Source organism: Rhea americana, unplaced genomic scaffold (genome assembly GCF_003343005.1).
Source record: "Rhea americana isolate MKP2758 unplaced genomic scaffold, rheAme1 scaffold_298, whole genome shotgun sequence".
Taxonomy (NCBI): domain Eukaryota; kingdom Metazoa; phylum Chordata; class Aves; order Rheiformes; family Rheidae; genus Rhea; species Rhea americana.
Window position 1 is genome coordinate 801,179 of NW_028186421.1, and position 20,734 is coordinate 821,912.

The 20,734-nt window shown below is 40.3% G+C and overlaps 1 protein-coding gene across 1 annotated transcript in view; it reads left to right on the plus strand.

The window, feature by feature from the left end:
• RSU1 (Ras suppressor protein 1) overlaps positions 1 to 19,175 on the plus strand; it is a 107,841-nt gene extending 88,666 nt beyond the window's left edge. Inside the window, exon 8 of the mRNA XM_085309432.1 lies at positions 18,508 to 19,175. Coding sequence (XP_085165558.1) covers positions 18,508 to 18,610 — 103 coding nt within the window. The 3' untranslated portion in view covers positions 18,611 to 19,175. The remainder of the gene's footprint in view (positions 1 to 18,507) is intronic.
• Positions 19,176 to 20,734: the final 1,559 nt, after the last annotated feature.

Here is a 20,734-nt window from a genome sequence, read left to right on the forward strand (position 1 = left end):
TCTTCCATTCTTTCCCTATCTCTTACCTTTTCTTCTCCCTGAGCTGTTCTGCTCTGAGTGTCAGCATTTCTAAACTGTGCTGGGAGCAAGTGCTGTGAGGATACAGGGAGAAGGGGAGGATACGCTAGCAGAGGGCTGCCATCCATTGGCTCTTTGATCTGTAGGCCATTACCTGCAGACTTGGATAGCTGGCACAGCTGAATGCACTAACTAAATGTAAGAGGTCACAAAGCCAGGGGCTCTGTGTGTATATATGCCTTTCTCCTTCCATTTTCTTGTTTTCACCAAAATCAATATGACATTGCCCATTGCCTAGAACATTTCCTGAAATGCTGGAATTCATCAAATAACCCAGTGTTCTGAAATTAGCTTATTACGGACAAATGCACTGAGAAATGCCACTCAGCCAACAGTCATAAGATCCAAGGATGAAAACTACCCTGCTGTACTCGTAGGCCATCAGTCCCTCAGAGCAACTGTGTTTTCCAGGCTAAGCTGAACATCTAACAGTTTTCTTATAAAACTGTTCTACAGACTGATCTAATACCTCTTTGACAAGTGATTCTGGCTGACCATTCTTCTGAGCCTCCTCTCTGTTGTTCAGATTCCACAGCAGTCTTTGTGTAAGACTTGTGTATGTTTGTGGGCTTTGAATAATCAAGTTTTCTCCACAACATACGTGCTTTCCCTTCTGTRTAGTTTCACCTTCTGTTTCATAACATCTAATTTTATTTTTGTTTCTATTTTTTTACAAAAATGGTTTGATCCACTTTGATTCCTTTACCTTCCTCCTCCGGCTAGGGCTTCACATGCCTCTGTCTCAGTAGATTTAGTGACCATGCAGCTGCAAGATTAGTTTCATTAACTGGCTAATCTGTCAGAAAGCCTACACACAATAAAACAGTAAAAAACAGGTACAATTTCCYGAACAGAAAGGTAAAGGAAAAGCACTCTTGGAGTAGTTTGAGATTTTGATTCTTTTGGTTTTCAGTGTAAATTATCTCAAAAAGATTTTAGTTGGGAAGTTGATGTAGATCATAAAAAAATTACTTGATTGTAGTAGTGTTTAACTTTTCAATTAAATATCTTTCATTAAATAAAAAACTATTGTGATATATAGTTCAGTTTGGTGTTCAATCTTGATCCAGTTTACTTGCTGTGATAAAACCTGCAGTACACTGAAGCCCCAAAGAGATTCGTAGAGAGCAGTTGTTAGCCATAACATCATTTCTCAAAGATAAATTATGTAGCAGTAAAGACAAGTTCATAAACTTTATTGCAGTGCTTTAGATACTACCAGGAAGGCAAGTTCAACACCAAGGCATTCCCTGAAGTTTATTAAACTGTTTTAGAAACTGCCCATGTTGAATCTTTTCCTTTTTAGGATATTTGTCTAAGCACAGTGAGAGGGGTGAGGAGAGTGGTCTTTTTTTTCTTGATCTTTGGATAGTCTTTTTACTTCCTAATTATCCTAGCATGCAAAAAGAATTATAATATAAGGAAAAAATTACACTCTTTATACTTGATTGACTCAAACACATGTTGTTTTTTATAGTTTTGCCATTTTTCTTCAATAGCATGCATCTTTGTCATAGTTTTTAAAATATCTAGAAATAGTACAGTTACAGTTCTTAAAATTATGTGCAGCTATGAGCAATATGTACTATCCACATTTTCCATATGTTGAGATAATGTCCTAGTTCTATGTATGTAGTAGAAAAATTATCAGTGATAAACAATTGATAAGTGAAATTGTCCCTTAATAACTGAATACTGAAAAAATGAGGGTCAAAGTACTTTGCATTTGTATTGAAACAAATTTCAGAACCCAATGTTCTTTGGATCCTTACGTGGCATCCCTGAGATATTAGGTCTTTCTGTCCTTTGCAAACTGTATTAGTATGCAGTATTAGCATCAAAGGTTTTATAGTGTTGCCTTTAATTGATATATTTCTCTTGAGGATTTCAGAAGATTTGTAAGCAAGTACGGTTTTCACTATTCATCCTTGGGTTTATTTTTAGAAAAAAGTGTAGGAATGTTGAACTATTCCGGTTCTAGATAATGTTGCAGTCTCTTCAGAGACATACTTCAAACTTCAAGTTACAAGAATTGAAAGACTTAAAGAAAGATAAACAGTTCATGTCTTCACTGCCCATGCAGAGGTATCTTTTACAAAGTGATAGATACTTTACTGTAAAATCCAAGGCACAGGTATTTTTTACTACAGTCTCTCTAGTTGAAGTCAGTCCTAGGGAACTGCCTAGATACTTCATGGTAAATACAGTTTTGTCTTTATGAAGATGTTAGAGAGAGGGAGCAAACAGAAGCTACTTTTCTTGAAGTAAAATTACATTGGCATTATATTTTGAACGTAAAGCCATAGCCAGGGAGAGAGCTAATATCCATTGAGTCATATTTTAATACTTTCAGTCTTCAAGCTAAGGCCAAACATGTAAGCATCAAAAATTCAAACGCAATCTCGAGAATCTAGCTACAGTCTTTGCGAAATCACCCGTACTGGAGCAGCTATGTGGATCTAGAACCTGGTGAAGCCCCTTTCTTCTCAGTCATAGTATCCTAGTGCACTCACTAGTCAAGTGGATAAAGTGCATGGGAACACCATTAGAAACCAACCTGTCTGTGTTGCAGTTGCTTGGCTAGGGTTACATCTGTTCTGTATCTGAACATGCACTCTGAACGCATCCATGGCTCAGCTTGAAGTACTGTTCATAAATGCTGCTTTTGAGCCATGAGCTGACAGTAGCTAGGCTGCTTTAGCAGTGGGTGCTAGAAGTTCAAGAACCTGAGATGCAACTGAGGGACGTGAGCCATCTTTTCACTATGTCCCTCACTTTGGCACCAAGCAGCTTTCCAACTTTCAGAGAGAGAATCAAGTGATAAATCTACATGAACCCCTCTCTACTGATGCTGCTGATTTCGTTTGTCGGTGAATATGAGACGGCCACAGTGAACAAAGTGCCAAATCTCCAGTGCGAGAGTATCTGCATAGAGCTATCACATCTAAGCAAAGTCAGTATTTACAAGGGCTSTGGGTGGTGAAGAAATTAGGCAACCGGTGTAAGGGAGAAGATGTTTTAAGCCTTAAAGAGGGATTGATTTGTGGTTATTATTGCTGCCTCTGATCTGCCAACAGGGGTCTGAAACTAATCCACCAGAGCAGCACAAGTCAGATATATTGTGCCAGATGGAGGTGCCAGAATAGGTTACTCCTGCTGTCTTTGATGCTGCCTTATCATGAAGTGATAAAACAGGTAGACAGAGCAAAGCAAGYAAGGGTTCGGAGAGTGCGCACTGGAGGAATGCTGCTGGCAGTGTAAGGTGACTGCCAGTCGTTGAAGTCACTGCAGGGTCAATTAGCCATCCCCAGCAGGATCCTAACCCCATGAAAGATCGGGGAGCTGACCRCAGAGGGTAGTTGTTTGACATGTTGAACGGTTAAACACTAATATCGCCGAGTACTTCCATACTAAACAGAGGCTAGAAAGTGCAGACTGCCTGTAGCTCAGAAGTAATCCTATAAAGCACAAATTGTCCTTGAAGCAGAAAACAGTGTTTTGTATAAGGATTTTTATTCRCTATGAGTTCATACTCCAGCTATGAAGCGTTTCAGAAATGAGTCTCACTTTAAAACATAGTGCTGTAGTCTATAGATATGGTATGATACAGCAGCTAAGATGTTGGTGTGATTTTACCACTTGTGGTTTCATTTTGTTTAGAAATGAGAGCAACCTGCAGCTTAGTAAGGCTATTAATTCTCTGTAGATCTCATGATCATGTGAGTCAGCATGCTTATTGCATAAAAAGAGCTTTATATAGATGTTGAATCAATTGTCAGTGAGTTGTCAATAAATGTATCTCCCAGACACTGCACAATTGACAGGCTAATGAAGTGCTTTCTCAGTGACAGAGAGCTGTTGACAAATCTTTTTCTAGTTTCCCTCTTCCCTCTCCTGCACTAGGATTTCTCATAAATCTCTGTGCCACAAGCACCAGGACAGTTTCGCAAGTAAGAAGGTAGCTGTTTGCTACCATGCGTGCCTAGGGTGGGATCTGGCTAACATGTTAGTAGCCTGTGTGTCAGAGAACCAGAAAGTGAGGTTGATAGTCAGTCAAAGGATCCTGCTTTCCCTCTGTGCAGTGTATTTGCCAATGTGTTTTTGAGAAGGCATAAAACAGGCATCATGTGGTTTATCACCCAAGACTGCAGCTTGGGGGCTGACTCCCTGTTGTCACACTCTTTCTGCCTTCATTGGTACTGTGGCACTTGCACTGATTCAGTGTGAGTCGTTTCCAAGCCGTGTTCCTTTTCTGCTTGCCTAGAAGCAGAAGAAAACATTTATTTATCACTCTTTAAGGCTCCCATAGGTGCCTTTTGCAAATGTCTGATGACTGATTAGACTAGTTCCTATCTTTGTAAGTAAAAGTTTCCGCATTTGTTCCTGTGGAACTCAAGCACCAACAATAGGCACCAACAATTTAGGATGCGAATACTGCCTGCCTCCACCAAAAAGATGTTCAGCAAAARCAGTTCATATTGGTTGGCATGGCTCAGCTTGTAAGAGAAACTATTTGGGTTAATGCATGCATAAAGAAATTCACAGGGTGAATCATTAGCCCTAGTTCTTTAAAAAATAAAAGATTGATGAGAAGGCATCATTTTCACTCCGTTGTTCATAGCCAGGCTAAATGATGTTGATGTGTTGTTACACAGTTTGGGGTTTATGCCTCAGAACTGCACCGGCAGTGCAGTTTGTGTGTTTGCTTGCATGGAAAAGCTTCATGAAAATGACCATGCCTAGATGATTTAAATACTGAAAAACATACTGCTTGATTGCCATCGTAAAAAGAGGTATTTGTTTTTGCACAGTTTCCAAGAAATGCCTCAGTTGCTAACACTAATGAAAAGGTTATTACAAAGACTCCATTGCAATATTCTTAGCCACGAGTAATCTAGAGATTTTTGTACTTTCTGAGTCACTCTGTAGAGAGCTAAAAACAAGAAATTCAGGTGTTTTCCAAGAAAACTGTGATGAGACCATCTCAGAGGTTTACATTGCAGTGTACATTGTTCAGTTTTCAGTTGTCAAGCATAGACTGCTTGACAATTAAAACCAAACTTTGCATCCACTGAAATTAGAAGGAAAACTTTTAAAAACACTTGCATTCATTTTACTGAACTAGAATCAGGCTGAGCATATATTGCCATTCCATCTTAATGGACATTGTGGGAGAAGGAAACCTTTTTTTCCCAAAAGTTTCTACATTCTGAGTGCTGTGGGCCTTGAAGCAGATTAGATTATATGAGAGCTTATTCCTTTACATCCATTGCTGTCATTTCCAAAGAAAGTTTTTTTTTAAATGAGCAGAAAGGTGAATTTGCTGCTTTCCAAATGCTGCACCATTTTGCTTTGCAAGGGGGAAGGAAAGCAATGTAAAGCTCTGCAATGGAGTAGTCTTATCCTCTTAGGGTGAGAAGGATTCACCTAGCAAGTGAGACTTCGTGTCTCGCCCAACTCATCTAGCAAAATGGAACMCAAATCTAGGGAAAAATACTGCAAAAATGAGTACATTAGGGTTTGTTTTGGGAGACAAAAGGAAGTCCAGTCCTTCTCTCAAGATGTTAATTGAATGAAAAGATACTATGTGATTTTCCTGTTGTTTCAGAACCATCTCCAACTGTAGACAAATTTGTTTTCAGAATAGAGCTTTAAGGAGGACAAGCTAAAAAAATGGTAAATATTCAAATGAATGTTAGTGTCTTCTGTTACCTCGGGGCTGGTTCAGTCTGCTGATTGCTCAGTTTCAGTATGGTCTGAGTAATGAAGAGCTGACTAGTGAGCCTAGTTTGGTGTAATTCCCTGAGTAGTCTTGAAACATAACAAACCCAGAAAGAGTATAATGAAAAATAATGGAAAGGTAGCTGGGGGCTTAACTTATGATCTCTGCTCATTACAGTAAGCGACATTTTCATTGCAGTGTTACCATAAAGATTATTGGCTGCCACATAACATAGGTCCCTCCTGAAAAGATTCTAAACAGCTTTGTCTGCATTGTAACAGCCATGGAAAAACACCAAAGGTTTGCTTAACACAGTATTTGTTTGCCAAATATTAATGGTATGACGCGTTGTTCAAAATTGTCTGGAAAATGCAGTCAATACCCTGTTCCATTTCATTGAATGATATCTTTGCGACCATCTATGGTGTGCCACAGTAAATGTATATAAGTGGAAAACCTGTGTGTGTCTCAACCTAATTTGTCTCTCTATAATGATCTGTATCTTTTAAAATTCCAACATTTAATATGAACTGTGAAAATGCCTTTGAAATTGACTTTGGTTCTCCTTGCTCCTTCATATATACGTGTGCCTATCTGAGGACAGCTCATCAGAGCATCTGGAATATCAACATCTCCTTGAACCAATAGTCAGGGAGTAGTGGAAAGGGTTGTATCTGGGAACTGGAAGGAGATTTCACAAGGAAGATGGCAAAATTCAATCTTTGCATTAACCTATTTTGCAAGTTTAAAAATTTAATCCAAGAATGTTCCGCTGGAACAACCTTCTGGAAGGTGAATCAAACATGAGTCGGACACAGCTAATTTGGGTAACTGAGAGAAATGTGATAGTCTGTGATGTACAGGGTTTCAGACACGATAATACAATGATCTTGTATAGTTCCACACTTTACATTGTTAACCTTTTATAACTGTGTCAAGAAGGTGAAGTGAGTTTTTTTTTAATTTCATCTCTTTAGTATTTAAGGGGGAGACCAATCCTGYGGAGTGAAGGATCCGGATCCTTCCTCCTGAGCTGGTGGCAGTGAGCAGCTGCTCCTTAGCCCTGTTCCGCTGTCTAGCCAGTAGCAAGGTTAAGCACAGATTCCAGACACGTATGTACACGAATACTATACAAACACCACCAGCCACCAACAGATTAGTGTGGCAGGAGGGCAGGCACTTGCATAAACACAGAGAGCAAAAGCAGCCTGACCCCATTTCTGCAGATCAGTGCTCAAGGAAAACACCATTTCAGTGATCCCTCTAGTATCTGGCTCCCAAAACATGGGTCTCCAGTATCCAGTACTCTGCTCCTATTAACTGTCTTGCAGGTCACTGGTGGATCACATAAACATGCTCTCAGAGTAGAGAGCACACTCGCACAGAAGATAGCTAGTAATAGAGTTTGGTAAGAAGGTAGGACAGACTGGAGGTGATCGGGCTTAGCCAACCAAGCATACTGACCAGTCTCCTGCTTGCATGCAACTGGCCTGATTTATCCCTCCCCYTTTGTCCATTTTCCTGCACTTTTTCTCCCCCATCTCCCTCAATTTCTGCCTTTCTCCTCTTGTCTCTACTCCTAAACTTCCTGTAAGAAGTCCAGTATAATCCTCTAATAATTTTGCTCAATCTCCAAGCTCGCCATAGGCATCCTGTAGGAAGTGGCCTCTCAGCTTTACAGAGTGCTCCAGAAGGAGTTTCTTCTGTTAAATCACCTTGGTGGGTTGTGCAGCAGGGACAAGGGCTTCAATCATTTGCCTTTYGTCGTCTCAGGAGGGACTCACTCAGGGATTAGGTTGGTTGGGTCCCTRCCCTCTAACTGTGTCCCTCAGCACTGTTCAGCCTTCATGTTTGGTTTGAATAGCCATCAGGCAGACAGCCTTAAAACTTGTGGGGATGACAAAAGCAGAACCCCAAGAAAGTCAGGTGAGCCAATCCAGTGGAGCAGGGCAGCCCTGCAAACCCTGCATGTGGAGAATTGCAGTCCCCRAATGTTGCCCTACCACTGTCAGTGAAATCAGCCATCCTCTGCGTGCATCAGAGCGGGCTCAGATTAACTCTGATGCTTCAGGATTTGTTAAAAAAAAAAAAAAAAAAGGCAAAGCTGCAAAGCTGTGTATCAGTATTTCCCCAGAGTCCTTGTTCTGTACATTTTATTGGTACGCTTTGCCTAGTTACTGGGAAAGAAATACATACCTGCCAACCATAGAATAACTAGATCCCTCAAGTTCCTTGGCTTGCATTTAGCTATTTTTGCCCTCTGTTTTCCTTTTCTTTTTAGTGTTAGTTAGATGCACAGTAAAATGCTTGTAGTAATCAATAATAAAGATTATATAAGGGAATTTAACTAAGCACTGAATCCCTTTAGTGTGGCATTGAGAAGGAGAAGTGAGCACTGTTTTACTTAAGTCCAGAAGACTCTGTGGACAACAACATTAAAAGAACCTAACAATGAAGAGGACTCAAGGAATCTTCAAGTGACAAGTTGCCCAAGAAAGATAAGACTATGCTGCATGGCAGTATGTTTTCTGTACCATGTTCACTGCCTCTCCAGGGTTGGTATGAGAGCAAGCAGGTGTATCTGTTTGCAGGTCAGTGACCCTGAATACAGTCCCGCCAACATAATTCACTAAAATGGTATGAAGTGCAGATTTTATTACTACATACTCATGGAATTAGAAATGCATGAAGACAAGGGTTGTGATGATACAGATGACTTCAGGTAAACAGAACACATTTTCCCACTTAACTGTTTTTTTCTTCTCATTTTTTTCTTCTCAATCATATGTTTTGCTCTGCAACCACGTGGGCTAGGTTTTGCTAAAGATGCTGGCCTGTTCATGCAGATTTTGCAGCTCCTAATTCCTATTTATTCGTTTGTTCATTTGTTGGAGGATGTCATTTGTTCTAATGGATACCTTTGCTGTCAGGTTTGCAGATGATTCTCATTTCTGTCACTACATTGTTTTTTTATGATCATACATAAGTGGGAATGTACTCTATGATGTGTGAAAAGTATACAAGGGCAAAAATACCTTAGTTTTCATTGAAGTCAGTGAGATTATTCTGCAGTAAGGACTTCAGGTTTTGACCTAAGAAGTTGCTCCATAACTGGAGTGATACAAAGACTGCATATGTAGACTGAACTACTCACTGATCTGTTTTGAGTGGTGTGTGAGCAGGGAGATCAYCTCTCCTGGATGCACTTAAAAGATGCAAGTCTGAAATGAGACATATGTAATAACTGAAGTAATTTGACAGGACTCTATCCAGGTGCAGAAACAAATCATGTTCTTGGTTCTGTCAGGCTGCCTTTGCATTATTCTGGGGCTAGTGGGGATTATTTTATCAACATAATAGATTCCTTAAATGAAATCATAATTTGGATTTCTCTCTGTTTTTAAAGATACACATGTATTCTCTTCTTTCCATCTTTCGATAGTTCCATGTACATCCCCTTTGTATGTTTCTATGGCTTTGTATTAGAGCTGAGATTTTCAGTGCCCAACTCCCTATGTGTTAAATAGGTCTGATTTTCAGAAGACAGGTGCTAGTGTAACATGTTTTCAAAGACCTATCTGCCAAAAGCCACATTTCTTATAAGCTCTTTCAAATTGAATGTGCAAAGTCATTAACCAGTTTTGCAGATTTTGGCCTGTACTTTTTCTCTTAAAAGACTTTTTTTTTCTAGATTTTTATGAGCTTCCAGCTGTGCTCCCCTAACAAGCCTCTCATTTAAAGTACCTGTTTCAAAAGGCTGCCGGCCTCTGAGAATATCAGGAGATGGCTTTCTTTTATTACTGTATATTAATTAAAGAGCTGCCTAGCACCTACTTGGAATTCCTTTTTGGAAAAAAAAATGTAGTTCTCCTTAACATACAGGATAGTAAGTTTAAAGAAGTGGGAATTAAATTAACCATTTTGAGAGCAAACACGTCTGGCAGAAATAAAATCATCTAGCAATTACCAGCTCTGTAGGAAAGCAGATGTTTGTAAATCRTAATTGCCTTAGCTCACATATCCCCCCCAAACACGCATTTATCCCCTGAGAGAGGGGCCTCAGGGTCCAGCTGGACCATATTTACTTCATCACCACTGTTCRGGCTGCTGAACCATTCTGTCAGGACTCATAATGCTATGGTGAGAAGCACCACAGGGAGCACCTGAGCTCAGGTCAGAGGTCCATCTGGTCAGGGTCTGTCTCTGACAGTAACCTTTAAAGAAAGAACATAATAAATAAGGCAAAGCGCAACTGATTCTTCCTCTTCTTCRGGCAATCAGTAGTATATGGCACAGCAAATGTAAAGGGAAGAGTCTGGGGTTGGGGATTTGGTAGAAGGGAACTGTGTGGAATTGAACAGTGAAGTGAAAACACTAACAGCTCTCAGCAACCGAGAGACATGAAGGGTGAATGGGCTTGTTTGGAGGAGCCTGTTCTACATGGTAATTGAGATGGTGAACCCTAGGATGGACAATATGGGCAGAATACTATTTTTGCTTATTGATACTTGGAGTGTTTTTAAAAAGAAATTCACAAGAAGTCAGTGTTGGACTATATGACTCAGATGCATCTATAATGTAATGTAACTAACAGCTTGCAAGTGTGTGCAAAAGAGGGAACAGAAAAGGAGTGGTTTCTCTGAGTGGACTTCATCTAGCATTTAAAAACATCTAAATTAAGTGTTTACAGGTGAGCTAGCTGTGTGATTTCCATTGTCATTAGTGGAAATCTAGAACAGAGTCTAGAAAGTAGCTAAGCATCTCACAGCAGATACTTATATTTGGTAAGCCAAAAAGCACTCTCTACTCCACGGACTGTTAATCAGATCTCCACTGACTGTAACTACCTGGGCTTGGACATCTAGCTCATCACCCGTACTGAATCTCATCCCTCTTCTGTGACTCAGGCTCCAAAATGTGAAACTACAAATGAGAGTTAAACCAGACTATTTCAAGGTGCCTTAATGCCATGATTCTTACATGGGAAGGATGTGCTTCTTTTCAGATTTATAAGATGTGAGGGATTTGGGAGAGGACCCCAGAAGATCAGCATACCTTTCTCTCTCTGTCTCCTACTTTCCTCTGTTTTCCAGTTCTTGAAGCTCTTGCTCTGGCAGCCATATTAAGCTTGTCTTATCTATTAACATGGACAAGCATGGTAACGACCAACTAGTGCAGCACAGGCTGTTTCCTCCTCATTCTTGTCCAAGCCAGGCTGGGCAGTGAGGTGATCACAGCAGCATCCCGAGCAGCATCTTGTTCCTCCTGGAGAGCTGGGCTTCCCCAGCTAGGGTCAAACAACCTGTGCTGGGAAGAGATGACAAATTACCCATTGGACTATCTCTGTGGTTGAAGGTAATATGAAGATGACCCTGGAAGCTCTGGGATTTCCAGTGCTTGGCCAAGGGATGTAGTGAGTTCCTCTGAACAAATCTACAGGATTTGGAGGAATTAGTGGGACCCAGGCAGACTCTGCAGAAACCCTGGGTTATGAAGATTATTGGGGCAGGTGGAAGGAAGGGAAAAATACCACAGATTGTTATACTCAGGAGTGTCTTGAGGGCTAGGATTTTGGGTGTAGAGGCTTTCTAAAGCATTAGGGGTGCCTGAATGTGAGTGACGGAATAAAGGAAGACAAAACACTGTAAACAAAACATTACAAATCTAAGAATATTGGATCAGTTTTACAACATGTGAGAACTGTAGCTTGAGTAGCCCAGATACTGTCACGATGTAGCAGACAAGCAGAAACCCCAGCACCTGAGCTGTTTAACCAGTCAGCACTGCCTGAATTTCCAAGTGTGAAAAATGAGCTGGTACACAAACAGATTACAGGCCAAAGCTGATTTTTTTGGAAGAAATTTGCTGAGAGTTTCAGATGATGAACATCTCTGACACTACTGCCATCTGCTCTCAGAGCACTCGCAAACAAGGGGCAAAAAATTAGCTGAATAAAACGAGTCACTCCTATCTGTTCATCCTTATTAAGAATCCAAAAACCACAGCTTGCCATCCAGGCTTGCAAGGAAACCACATATTTTGTATTACCTACATAACATTTCCATTAATTCAATTCATCCAACTTATATCGAAGAAAAGAAAAATATATTATTGATAAATATCAAAATAATAATGTCACTTGCAAAATAATTGTAACCCCTCTTTTTTCTCTTGACTGATGCACTACCAGTAGATTGAATCCCAGTATCTGCCTCCTTCCTAGGAGGACATAGTTGGAGGAACTAACAAACTAGCTGCTCCCACAGAGGAAAAGCCGAGTCTCAGTTGCTTAAAGGAGATACTGAAACAGCAGTAATCTATGCAAAAACTGGCTAGGTGAAAGAATCTTACAATAAGTACTTGCAGATTTTGACTAATACAGACTAACCAGCATTATTTATTTAGCCTTTCTCCTACCCTGATTCAGCAGGCGAGCCTGGGAACCATCTTATTAAGGGCATTGTAGATACTCATGTTTCAAGTTGGATGGCAGCTTTAATTACCTCACTAAGTCCAGGTTTTAGATTTTGAAAAGTCAGTCAGCACTGGAATCTTTTGCATTTGTCTTTCATATTATGGTACATACCTAAATACAGTATCTCGTCAGGGTCATGTTGAACTATGCATATCCTTTCTATTCTGCATTCTCACCCTATACTTCTGTCACAGAAATAAAGTGAAAGGGCAATACATTCCTTATGGCTGATTTTTGAAATCCTATTTCGAAATACTTAAGAAAACTAGTGTGCATYGAACAGGGATCTACAAAACACTGTTCTGAAAGGTCCAGGCAGTCTAGTGAAGGATCAAAAGTGGCTAAAACTACTGGTTTATTTATTCAGCAATATTTTTTAAATGTTTATGCTGGTTCATTCTTTATTTCTGAAAGTATCTAGCCTTTAGCTACAATTTACAATTGTATTCAATTTATGTTATACAGTTGTATATAATTTATGTTATACAAGGGAGACAATTTTGGAGAAAATTGTACTGAAAGTGATTTTTTAAAATGTCTTTTTGAACTTTAGAATTTTAACTATGGTTCTTTTTTAAATTCAGAGATTTGAAGAGCAAGACTGTATACTTTCAAATTACAAGGCTCCATGCCTGGGTTTATACTGTAAATTGCAACATTTAGCAATTCATAGTTTAATTTAGAAGGATCACCTACTTCTTAAATGCTTAAGTAACGTAGCAGGCTGAGGTTATTGATTCTCTCTGAATTTATTACAAGAAAGCTGTATTCACTGTTTCCTCTCGGGAATGCCCCTCCTGAACTGCATGCTTGCTAGTGACAGCTTAGACCCTTGATACATAACCAAAGACCTTGCCTAATATCCTTGCAACTGCTCAGGGAATTTTTATTAAGTAAAAGCGTCATTAAAGTAGACAGAATGATGAAGTTTAATGAGCATCTTTCTCACTTGATATTGTTAGTTTTGCTGCAGCAGCCATAGCGCTCTCATTTGTTACCTCCAGTGGGGCAGATAGAGAATACATGAGATTTTGTTTATGTTTATGTTTATGTTTTTATTTGCATACAAAGAAACATTTGTGTTCTCAAGAGATTTTTGTTAAATATTTACTTTGAAAAATATATATGAGGAATAAAAGCAACTGGAAATATCTATCTGAGGATTTTCTGCACTTTCARTCTGGCATTTAATTTCCCCTTTAACTTGACATAATGAGAAGGCTGCGTACAACACACTAGCTCCTGAGTTTACAAGGACTCAGCAATTTGTTAACTGTGGTTATAATGACTAGTTTCTGACTGTTGCTGCAAACAGCAAATACATTAAATATTTATTTGCATCCCAGATGTTACTCTTCAGGCTAGGCTTTTGACTGAGAGTTATGTGCAGCAATCACTGCAGAGTTATAACAGCCCCATGAAGAGGTGATGTTCCAAAATACCAAGTGTAAAGGTGCTGGCCGTGTACATATTATCAGCACTCATCTCCCAAATCTGGTCTAAAAAGAGCAGGCACAGTCAGCATCGGTGTTTCTGTCTCTGTTTGTCAAGAGAGTTTGCCTTTGCTGAGGGTCTAGTCATGCAAACAGATGTATCAAGGTGCCATCCCGTAGTAAATTACCATCCATCAGCTGGGGTGCAAATCTTTGTYCCTGTTCTAAGCTGACCTCCACCGCTGAGGAAGGCCTGTTGGTGTCTCAGGCAAATACGTTTTACCTCTCCGTGGCGGCAGACCAACAGCATGTACACAGGTAGTTAATACAGCTGGGCAGATGGGAAGTGACTTGCAAGCAAGAGTTTCTGTGGCCATGTCCTTCCAATAGGGATCAAAATCATTAAGGTATATAAACTGGGTATATAAACTCCGTTTCAAAGAGGTTTAGGTCCTTCTGTAATTCAGCGAGTTAACTTCTTCATGAGGATCAGTTCAATTACTTTTTTTTCTTCTGTTTTTCTGTTCTTTTGTTCCCTTGGGAGCTATAAAAGTGGTGTCTGCTGTTGTACTACAAGTTCACTGAAAATCGTAGTTTCTCTTTTCCCTAGTGTAACAGAAGGCAAATTCTGTCCCAGAGGCATTTTCACAGTCATTATTGTATTTAAATGTTGTTGTGACACCATATGTCTTCTGATATTTGATGTGTGCAAACACAAGAGCGAGAGTCCCTGTCTGTGAAGGCTTATATAATCTAAATACGTCTGATCCTTGCTCTTTGTGTAGCAGACTACTACTGTGATAGATTGTAAAGCATTTATCTTCAGYTGAGATAGCAATGTACAGCTGAAACTTGCTTGGAACCCTGCCAGAGAAACCGAAGTAGATACATTTGATTTATTTATTTCAAACCCCATAATTACTTTCCTGGATGAAATTTTGGGTGCATATGCCAATAGAAGTGGTCGTGCATGAGAACAGGTGAAAAAGAATGTAAAAGTGCTGCAGATATCTACAGCACTTTTATGCAGACCTACTACTGATATTAACAAAATATTTGCATGTGTGGGGAAAATTGCTGGAGCACTGACATCAGTGAACATTGTTAAGTAGCAAATATCAAAGAAAAACAACTCCTCAAAATACTTATAGGTCAGTTGGAATTTTTACTGCTTTAGCACATGCAATGGTTGCTGAATATCATTTCGTAGTCAAAAGCCCAAATAGATTTTGATAGAATTTAGAAGTTTATTTAGAAGTGTCAATATTCAGTTTCTACACTTCAAAAGCATCCATGTAATCAGTAGAATTCCCATCACACCCTTCTACCTCAGAAAAAGATCACTAATGTGAACTCTGCCAGTCCACAAACTTGAAAATTTACACTGAGAAGCAGAAAATAAGAGGCAGAATTAATGCCAGCAGTGTCATCTGAGCAGAAAATTCATACAAAGTTCCCAAAACAAAAAAAAATGTAGCCTGAACCAACCTGAGCAAAAACTCATATGTAACACCTGAAAAATGCTAAGGCCATTCCAGTCCTTTCTGTGTCAGCACTAATGGGGAGAGAAGGAGCTGTGGGACAGCAGCAGGGTGAAGACACAGCACAGCGACAGGGAACTTCTGCTCCCATCCTCTCCGTTCTTTAGTGCTTGGGTATGTGAATTCACTGTTAATTCACTAATTGAAGTCCCARATGGGGAGTTTCTTGTTATACGGAAAACCTCACATTCTACTGCAAGGTAACGCTATTTCTCTAGAACCAAAAAGCAACTTGAATTTCTACTTCTCAGTTGCTAACTTCTCAGCATTATAAAATTATTGCAGATAGTGATTCAGATGCTCAGTTGCAGATAGTTGAGAACAAGATACTTTGTTCTGACTTTTTCTATCTTAAATTGGTTTCTGGTGAGACAGTCTTCTTGATGACAGCTGAAATATTCTGTGTTCTTCAACAGTGGTATGRTTTCCTGATTCCAAAACATCATCTTCCCTAACTTCCCTTCCTCAGCTCACTTAACCCCTTCCAGGAGGATGAATATTCRATTAGTACACTTACCGTGTACTTGGATAAAATATAGCCTTGTGCTGTTGGGGCTATGCCTCTTATGAAGAGAAAAATATATGTGTGTTCCAGCTGATAGTCAGCAGGCAGTTATCATAAAGGTTCAGGGCTGTCTGCCTGATTAGGAAATGGCATCTGATTCCTTGTTGACAACAGGTGATGGCATACATAAAATTTCAGCAAGGTGAAGTAATGTCTTGGTTTACAGTTGTATTTTCCTTGAGCAAGGCTGTTTTGGGAACAATGCACCTTGACAGCGACCTGTTTAGCAGCATGATGTAAAACTATAACTGCTGAGGGAGTGAAAAATGAATGCTTCCATTCCACCCCACTCTGCGAGAAGCTCTAATTCCTCACTGGCATCCAGGAAGTTGAGGGATGAAGTATTTCCAGATGCAACACAGTAAAGCTCAGAGCAGTTGTTGGTAGGTTTCAGCCTCCTGACTTCAGTATGTCTTAGCTAAAATCTCTCCTTGTCTGAAATAGCTTCTCCACAGCCATGCTGCATAGCACGAGTATTCAAGAGCATCTGTGTCTATTTGGATCCTTGTTCAGTATCTCTTGCATACAGTTGGCGGTGGCCTGGTGTCTGAATAGTATACCAGGCCCCATATAAGAATCAGGGACAATCCTCTGCTGGTGAAATCAGTTTCAGCTTGCARAATAAAAGGGACTGACACCATCCCTGCATTTTTGGTCATGTGTTGATCACACCAAGTTTCTTCAAGCTTTAGCTCTTCTGTGGCAGACTGTCACCTCCAGTGTAGGAAACCATCTTCCAGGTCCTCAGAGCAGAGAATTAATGTGTCCATGCTCAGTGAGGCACAGAACTCCAACAACACATGGGACCTGGGAGCACCTTTTGTCCTTCTACATTACCRGAGCAAACTCACATCTTTACTGGAACAAATTATCCTTCCTGCTTCCACATTAGAAGCCTCCTTGTAGCAGAAGCAAGAAGAGATGAGGTGGCATTTGTCAAGTTATGTAGGGCTTCATGCAGCCTCTGTGCCTCCTAGGGACTTGTGGATTTGAGGGCAAGGCTTCAGAATCTCCTCACTGGCTGAGATTACAAGCAACTGGCAGGCCATTCTCATCAGCATCCCTAAGTCAGCTCTGCCTTTTCTTAGGACTAAAATTACTACTGTTTGTAACCTAAGGCATCTACCCTGTGTGCTCGAGTTGTGCACTGGGAGCAAGGCTTTGGACTGTAGGCATTGCTTGGACATCTAGCTGTACCTAAAAGTCATTTTTTTTTTCTGCAGAGAGATGGACTTTCTTCACTCAGGTTGATATCCACTGCAAAATAGTGTATTGTGTCAGGCTTTCTGGATAAAAAACACATAATGAGTAACAAATTCTGTCTGGGCAGGACTAAGCAAAAGTAGGAARATGATCTGTATCTGGTCCTTCTTCACAGCAAGGGGTGGACAGACATGCTATGTACATGAATTTCATAGGGAGACAGTGTAYATGCGAGTGTGTGTAATGGACCATTACAGCTCTTTTGTGACGAGTAGGACCCTCTATATGCTACAAATACATAAAAATGCAGGATCTAGGTTCTGTGGCAGCAGTGCTGACAGCTACCAATCCAAGTTTCGACATGCCARAAGGCAATTCTAGGAGGAGTCTAAGAGCTTCTCGACCCCAARCCCCTAGACCTGTCCTGTTTCCTGACAAATCTCATCACTGAAAGGTGGAGTGTCTGTTGTAGAAGACTCTTGTGGGAAATGGCACTGTTAGCTTTTTCAGTAGCAAAATTCCTTTCGGTTTTTAAAAGTTAGTATCCATCTTTGTTGGCAACACCCTAGCATGGGATTGGAGTGGACACCCAGCAGAAGGCAGTGAGGTATGAGAAGGGGGACACCTTTCAGAGGGATGTCAGTAGTTGCGGCAGCATTCCTAGTGTGTGTACAGCTGAGTGAGCAGAAGCAACACTCGGCTCTGTTCCCTTGTAGCTACATTGACACCCCCGCAATGTATGTCTTCAAAAAACACTTTGTGTCAATACGGGAAGTTAAGTKTGAGCTGTATTTATTTTGGGTAGGTTTTTAATTTAGTTTAATCAGGATTACTCATAAATTATCTATTAATTACAGTGTGATATTTAGCTAGATCCTCTCAGCCATGTAGTCTGTTTAGCTTTGCTGTGAATGCTAGCCATCTTAATTGTAGGATACTTTGTCAACATTTAATCAGTGGTACTTACTAATGTGGCATTGATGTGTTGGTAGCTGTCCCAGTGCTATCAATCATGTGTGAGCAGCAGAGAAGGCTGTGACACCATTGCTCTCTGTCACATTATTGAGCCCTTGGGTTTTCTGGTTAGAGATGATGCTCACTTTGCTGTAAGTGGGCACTCTATCTCTCCAGTTCAACCCAATTTTTGTCATTGTCAACTTGAATACACGTACTTGCAGCCTTCTAAGCCTTAGTTCTGTAACCGTGGAATAAAGGTTGCTGGTTTCTGAAGGCRAAACTGATTGCTCCTTTGCTGCTCCAAAGACCTCTTCTTCTCAGTGCTACTCTCTTGATAAGTCACGGAAAATTAATATTATGAACTGCAGCATGAGGTCTAATAGTAAATTCAGTGCATTGAGACACAATCAGCATAGTGAGCCTCCATTTGTTTTGATTTTTACTAACCGGATGCATTGTTTATGTATGCACTAGATTAAAAGCCTGTGGATAATGGTTGTATCACAAACATTCTTTGTCTCACTTCCTTGCAGTCTCTATGGCAGACACATGCAGGCAAACCCAGAACCTCCAAAGAAGAACAACGACAAGTCAAAGAAGATCAGTCGTAAACCTCTGGCTGCCAAGAACAAATAAGTTACTGGCTTGAGCTTCTGTTTTTATGTCTTTTAAATTTTTTTGCATGTGCCCACAATATTCCTACATATCTTGTGTTACTCATATTATAAGAAAGCACAGTCTATAGGTAAAAGCAATTTACCATGTGTACTGCTTTATAAGATACTGCTTAAGGAATACAAAATTACATATTCTCCTAATTATGATCACATATATATAGCCATTTAATATATCACTGTCAAACACATTTTAGCTTTTCTATTTATATGTACATTAATGCCCTCTGTTCACATGTATCACATGTTCTGTTAATATCAGATTTTTTGCACCTATATTATACTATATTAAATTTCATATAATGTGGCAAATGATTTTAATAAAGGTCTTTATTTGTATCATGTTTTACTTTCTTCAGTAGGACTTCTGAAAAGTGATTTTCCTGAATATATGTGTCTGGTTTCCTGCCATATGTTAAATTCTTCTGTAGGAATCTGATAGAATTGTCTCTGATACAAGTTAGTTAAAATGTGAAATATTATGTTCAAGGAGTGAAAAATTTTAATCAGTTTCCATTTCTTTTTCACATTGCTGTTTCTTGCTTTTTTGCCCTGAAGATTTTTTTTAARATTGGGGAGTAAAGAAAGGGAGAGAGGAAGGGAAAAAATTTCTATCTGTGTAAAATGCTGCCAACTGCCAGCCTCAATTTGGGGAAAGAGAACTTTCTCGTTTGAAGAAAATGTTATTTCTGCCAGTTTTTAAAGTGATTTTTTTTAAGCAGAAAACCCAAATAATATATTTAATCTCTCTCATGAAAATGCTTGAATTGAAGAACTGTTCCAAATAGCTTTTGAAAATGCCACAGGTTCTATATTTATCTGTACAAAGCCTGCACCACAACCAAGCTCAGAAGCTGCAGTTGTGAAGTGATTAAACAACCAATTGCTTAACATCTGAAATAGCTTCAGGTCTCATCAGTGGGAAAAAACAAAACTACACACTGTGATTTCTAAATAGATTTAGTCTTAGCAGAGCAAAAGTTAACCAGGAAACTCATGGAGCAAGAACAGGTATTCATAACCAGATGGTTCGTGTCAGGACCTTCCTGCCCCCGATTACTGCTTTCATGAATTTCGTACCTGAGCAACCTATTGCTGACTTTCTGATGTCACCCAGACAGCAAGCCAGGAAACATGCCCAGACTGCTGAAGCAGGTGTGCTGTGTTAAATAGAAAGGTTTAAATATCTCATGCCAGAAGTGCTACATTCTGTAAAAGCCATTTTGTGTCTAAAGACTCTCTTATTACCCCCAGCCTCTCCACTGGATTAGAGTTACACCAATATTTAAGTAATAAATGATTGCCTTAGTCTGGGAATAAATGTATTGGCATGTGTCTTGTAACAGATTTTTTGAATTGGCAGACAGGGAAAGGAAGTCAGCTTCAAGCTTTAGACACAATTTTTAAGTGGTCTTTAGTACTTCTGAAGAATGAAGCAGTCTTGATCTGCAGATGGAAAACAGTAAAAACAGGAGGCTTGTCAGCAAGAGTCAATTCTAGGCATTACAAGCTCTAGACAAGATTTTCCAAACCTCTTAAGTGATCCAGAGGAACAGGTCCAGTTGAAACAGGCCCGCTGAGGCACCAGGCTGGCTGCTGAGTAAGAACTCAGAAGTGGCCACCAGACAGAAAAAAACATGGTTAAATCTAGAGGTAGGCATTAAAATGTTAGGGTATCTAATGACAATCATCATATTCACGATACAGAAAGCCCTGAAGAAATGTCAGCAGATTCCCAAACTAGTGCTGCAAATTCCTTTTGGAACGAAGTAAATAGCAAGGGCCCGTCTGTTGGGAAGGGATGGGGAGGCTCCAGGTGCTTCCTCCGTGCGTGGCCCCAGCCACAGGGTGGTGACGACCCCGGGCCGCACGCCCCGAGCCACGCGGCACGTCTGCCTCGGCTGAAGCTGCCGCTGCTCTGAAACCACCACGGGGCCGGCTGCGTGGGGCCGGCTGCGCGCTCGGCAGCCACGGGGCTCTCCTCGGGTTTGAATGCAGGCCCAGCTGGAGCTGAACGCGGCCAGCTCGGCACCTGCGGCGCCTCAGTCGCCGACCGCAGCCTTGGGGCTCGGTTGGAGAGGTGCGG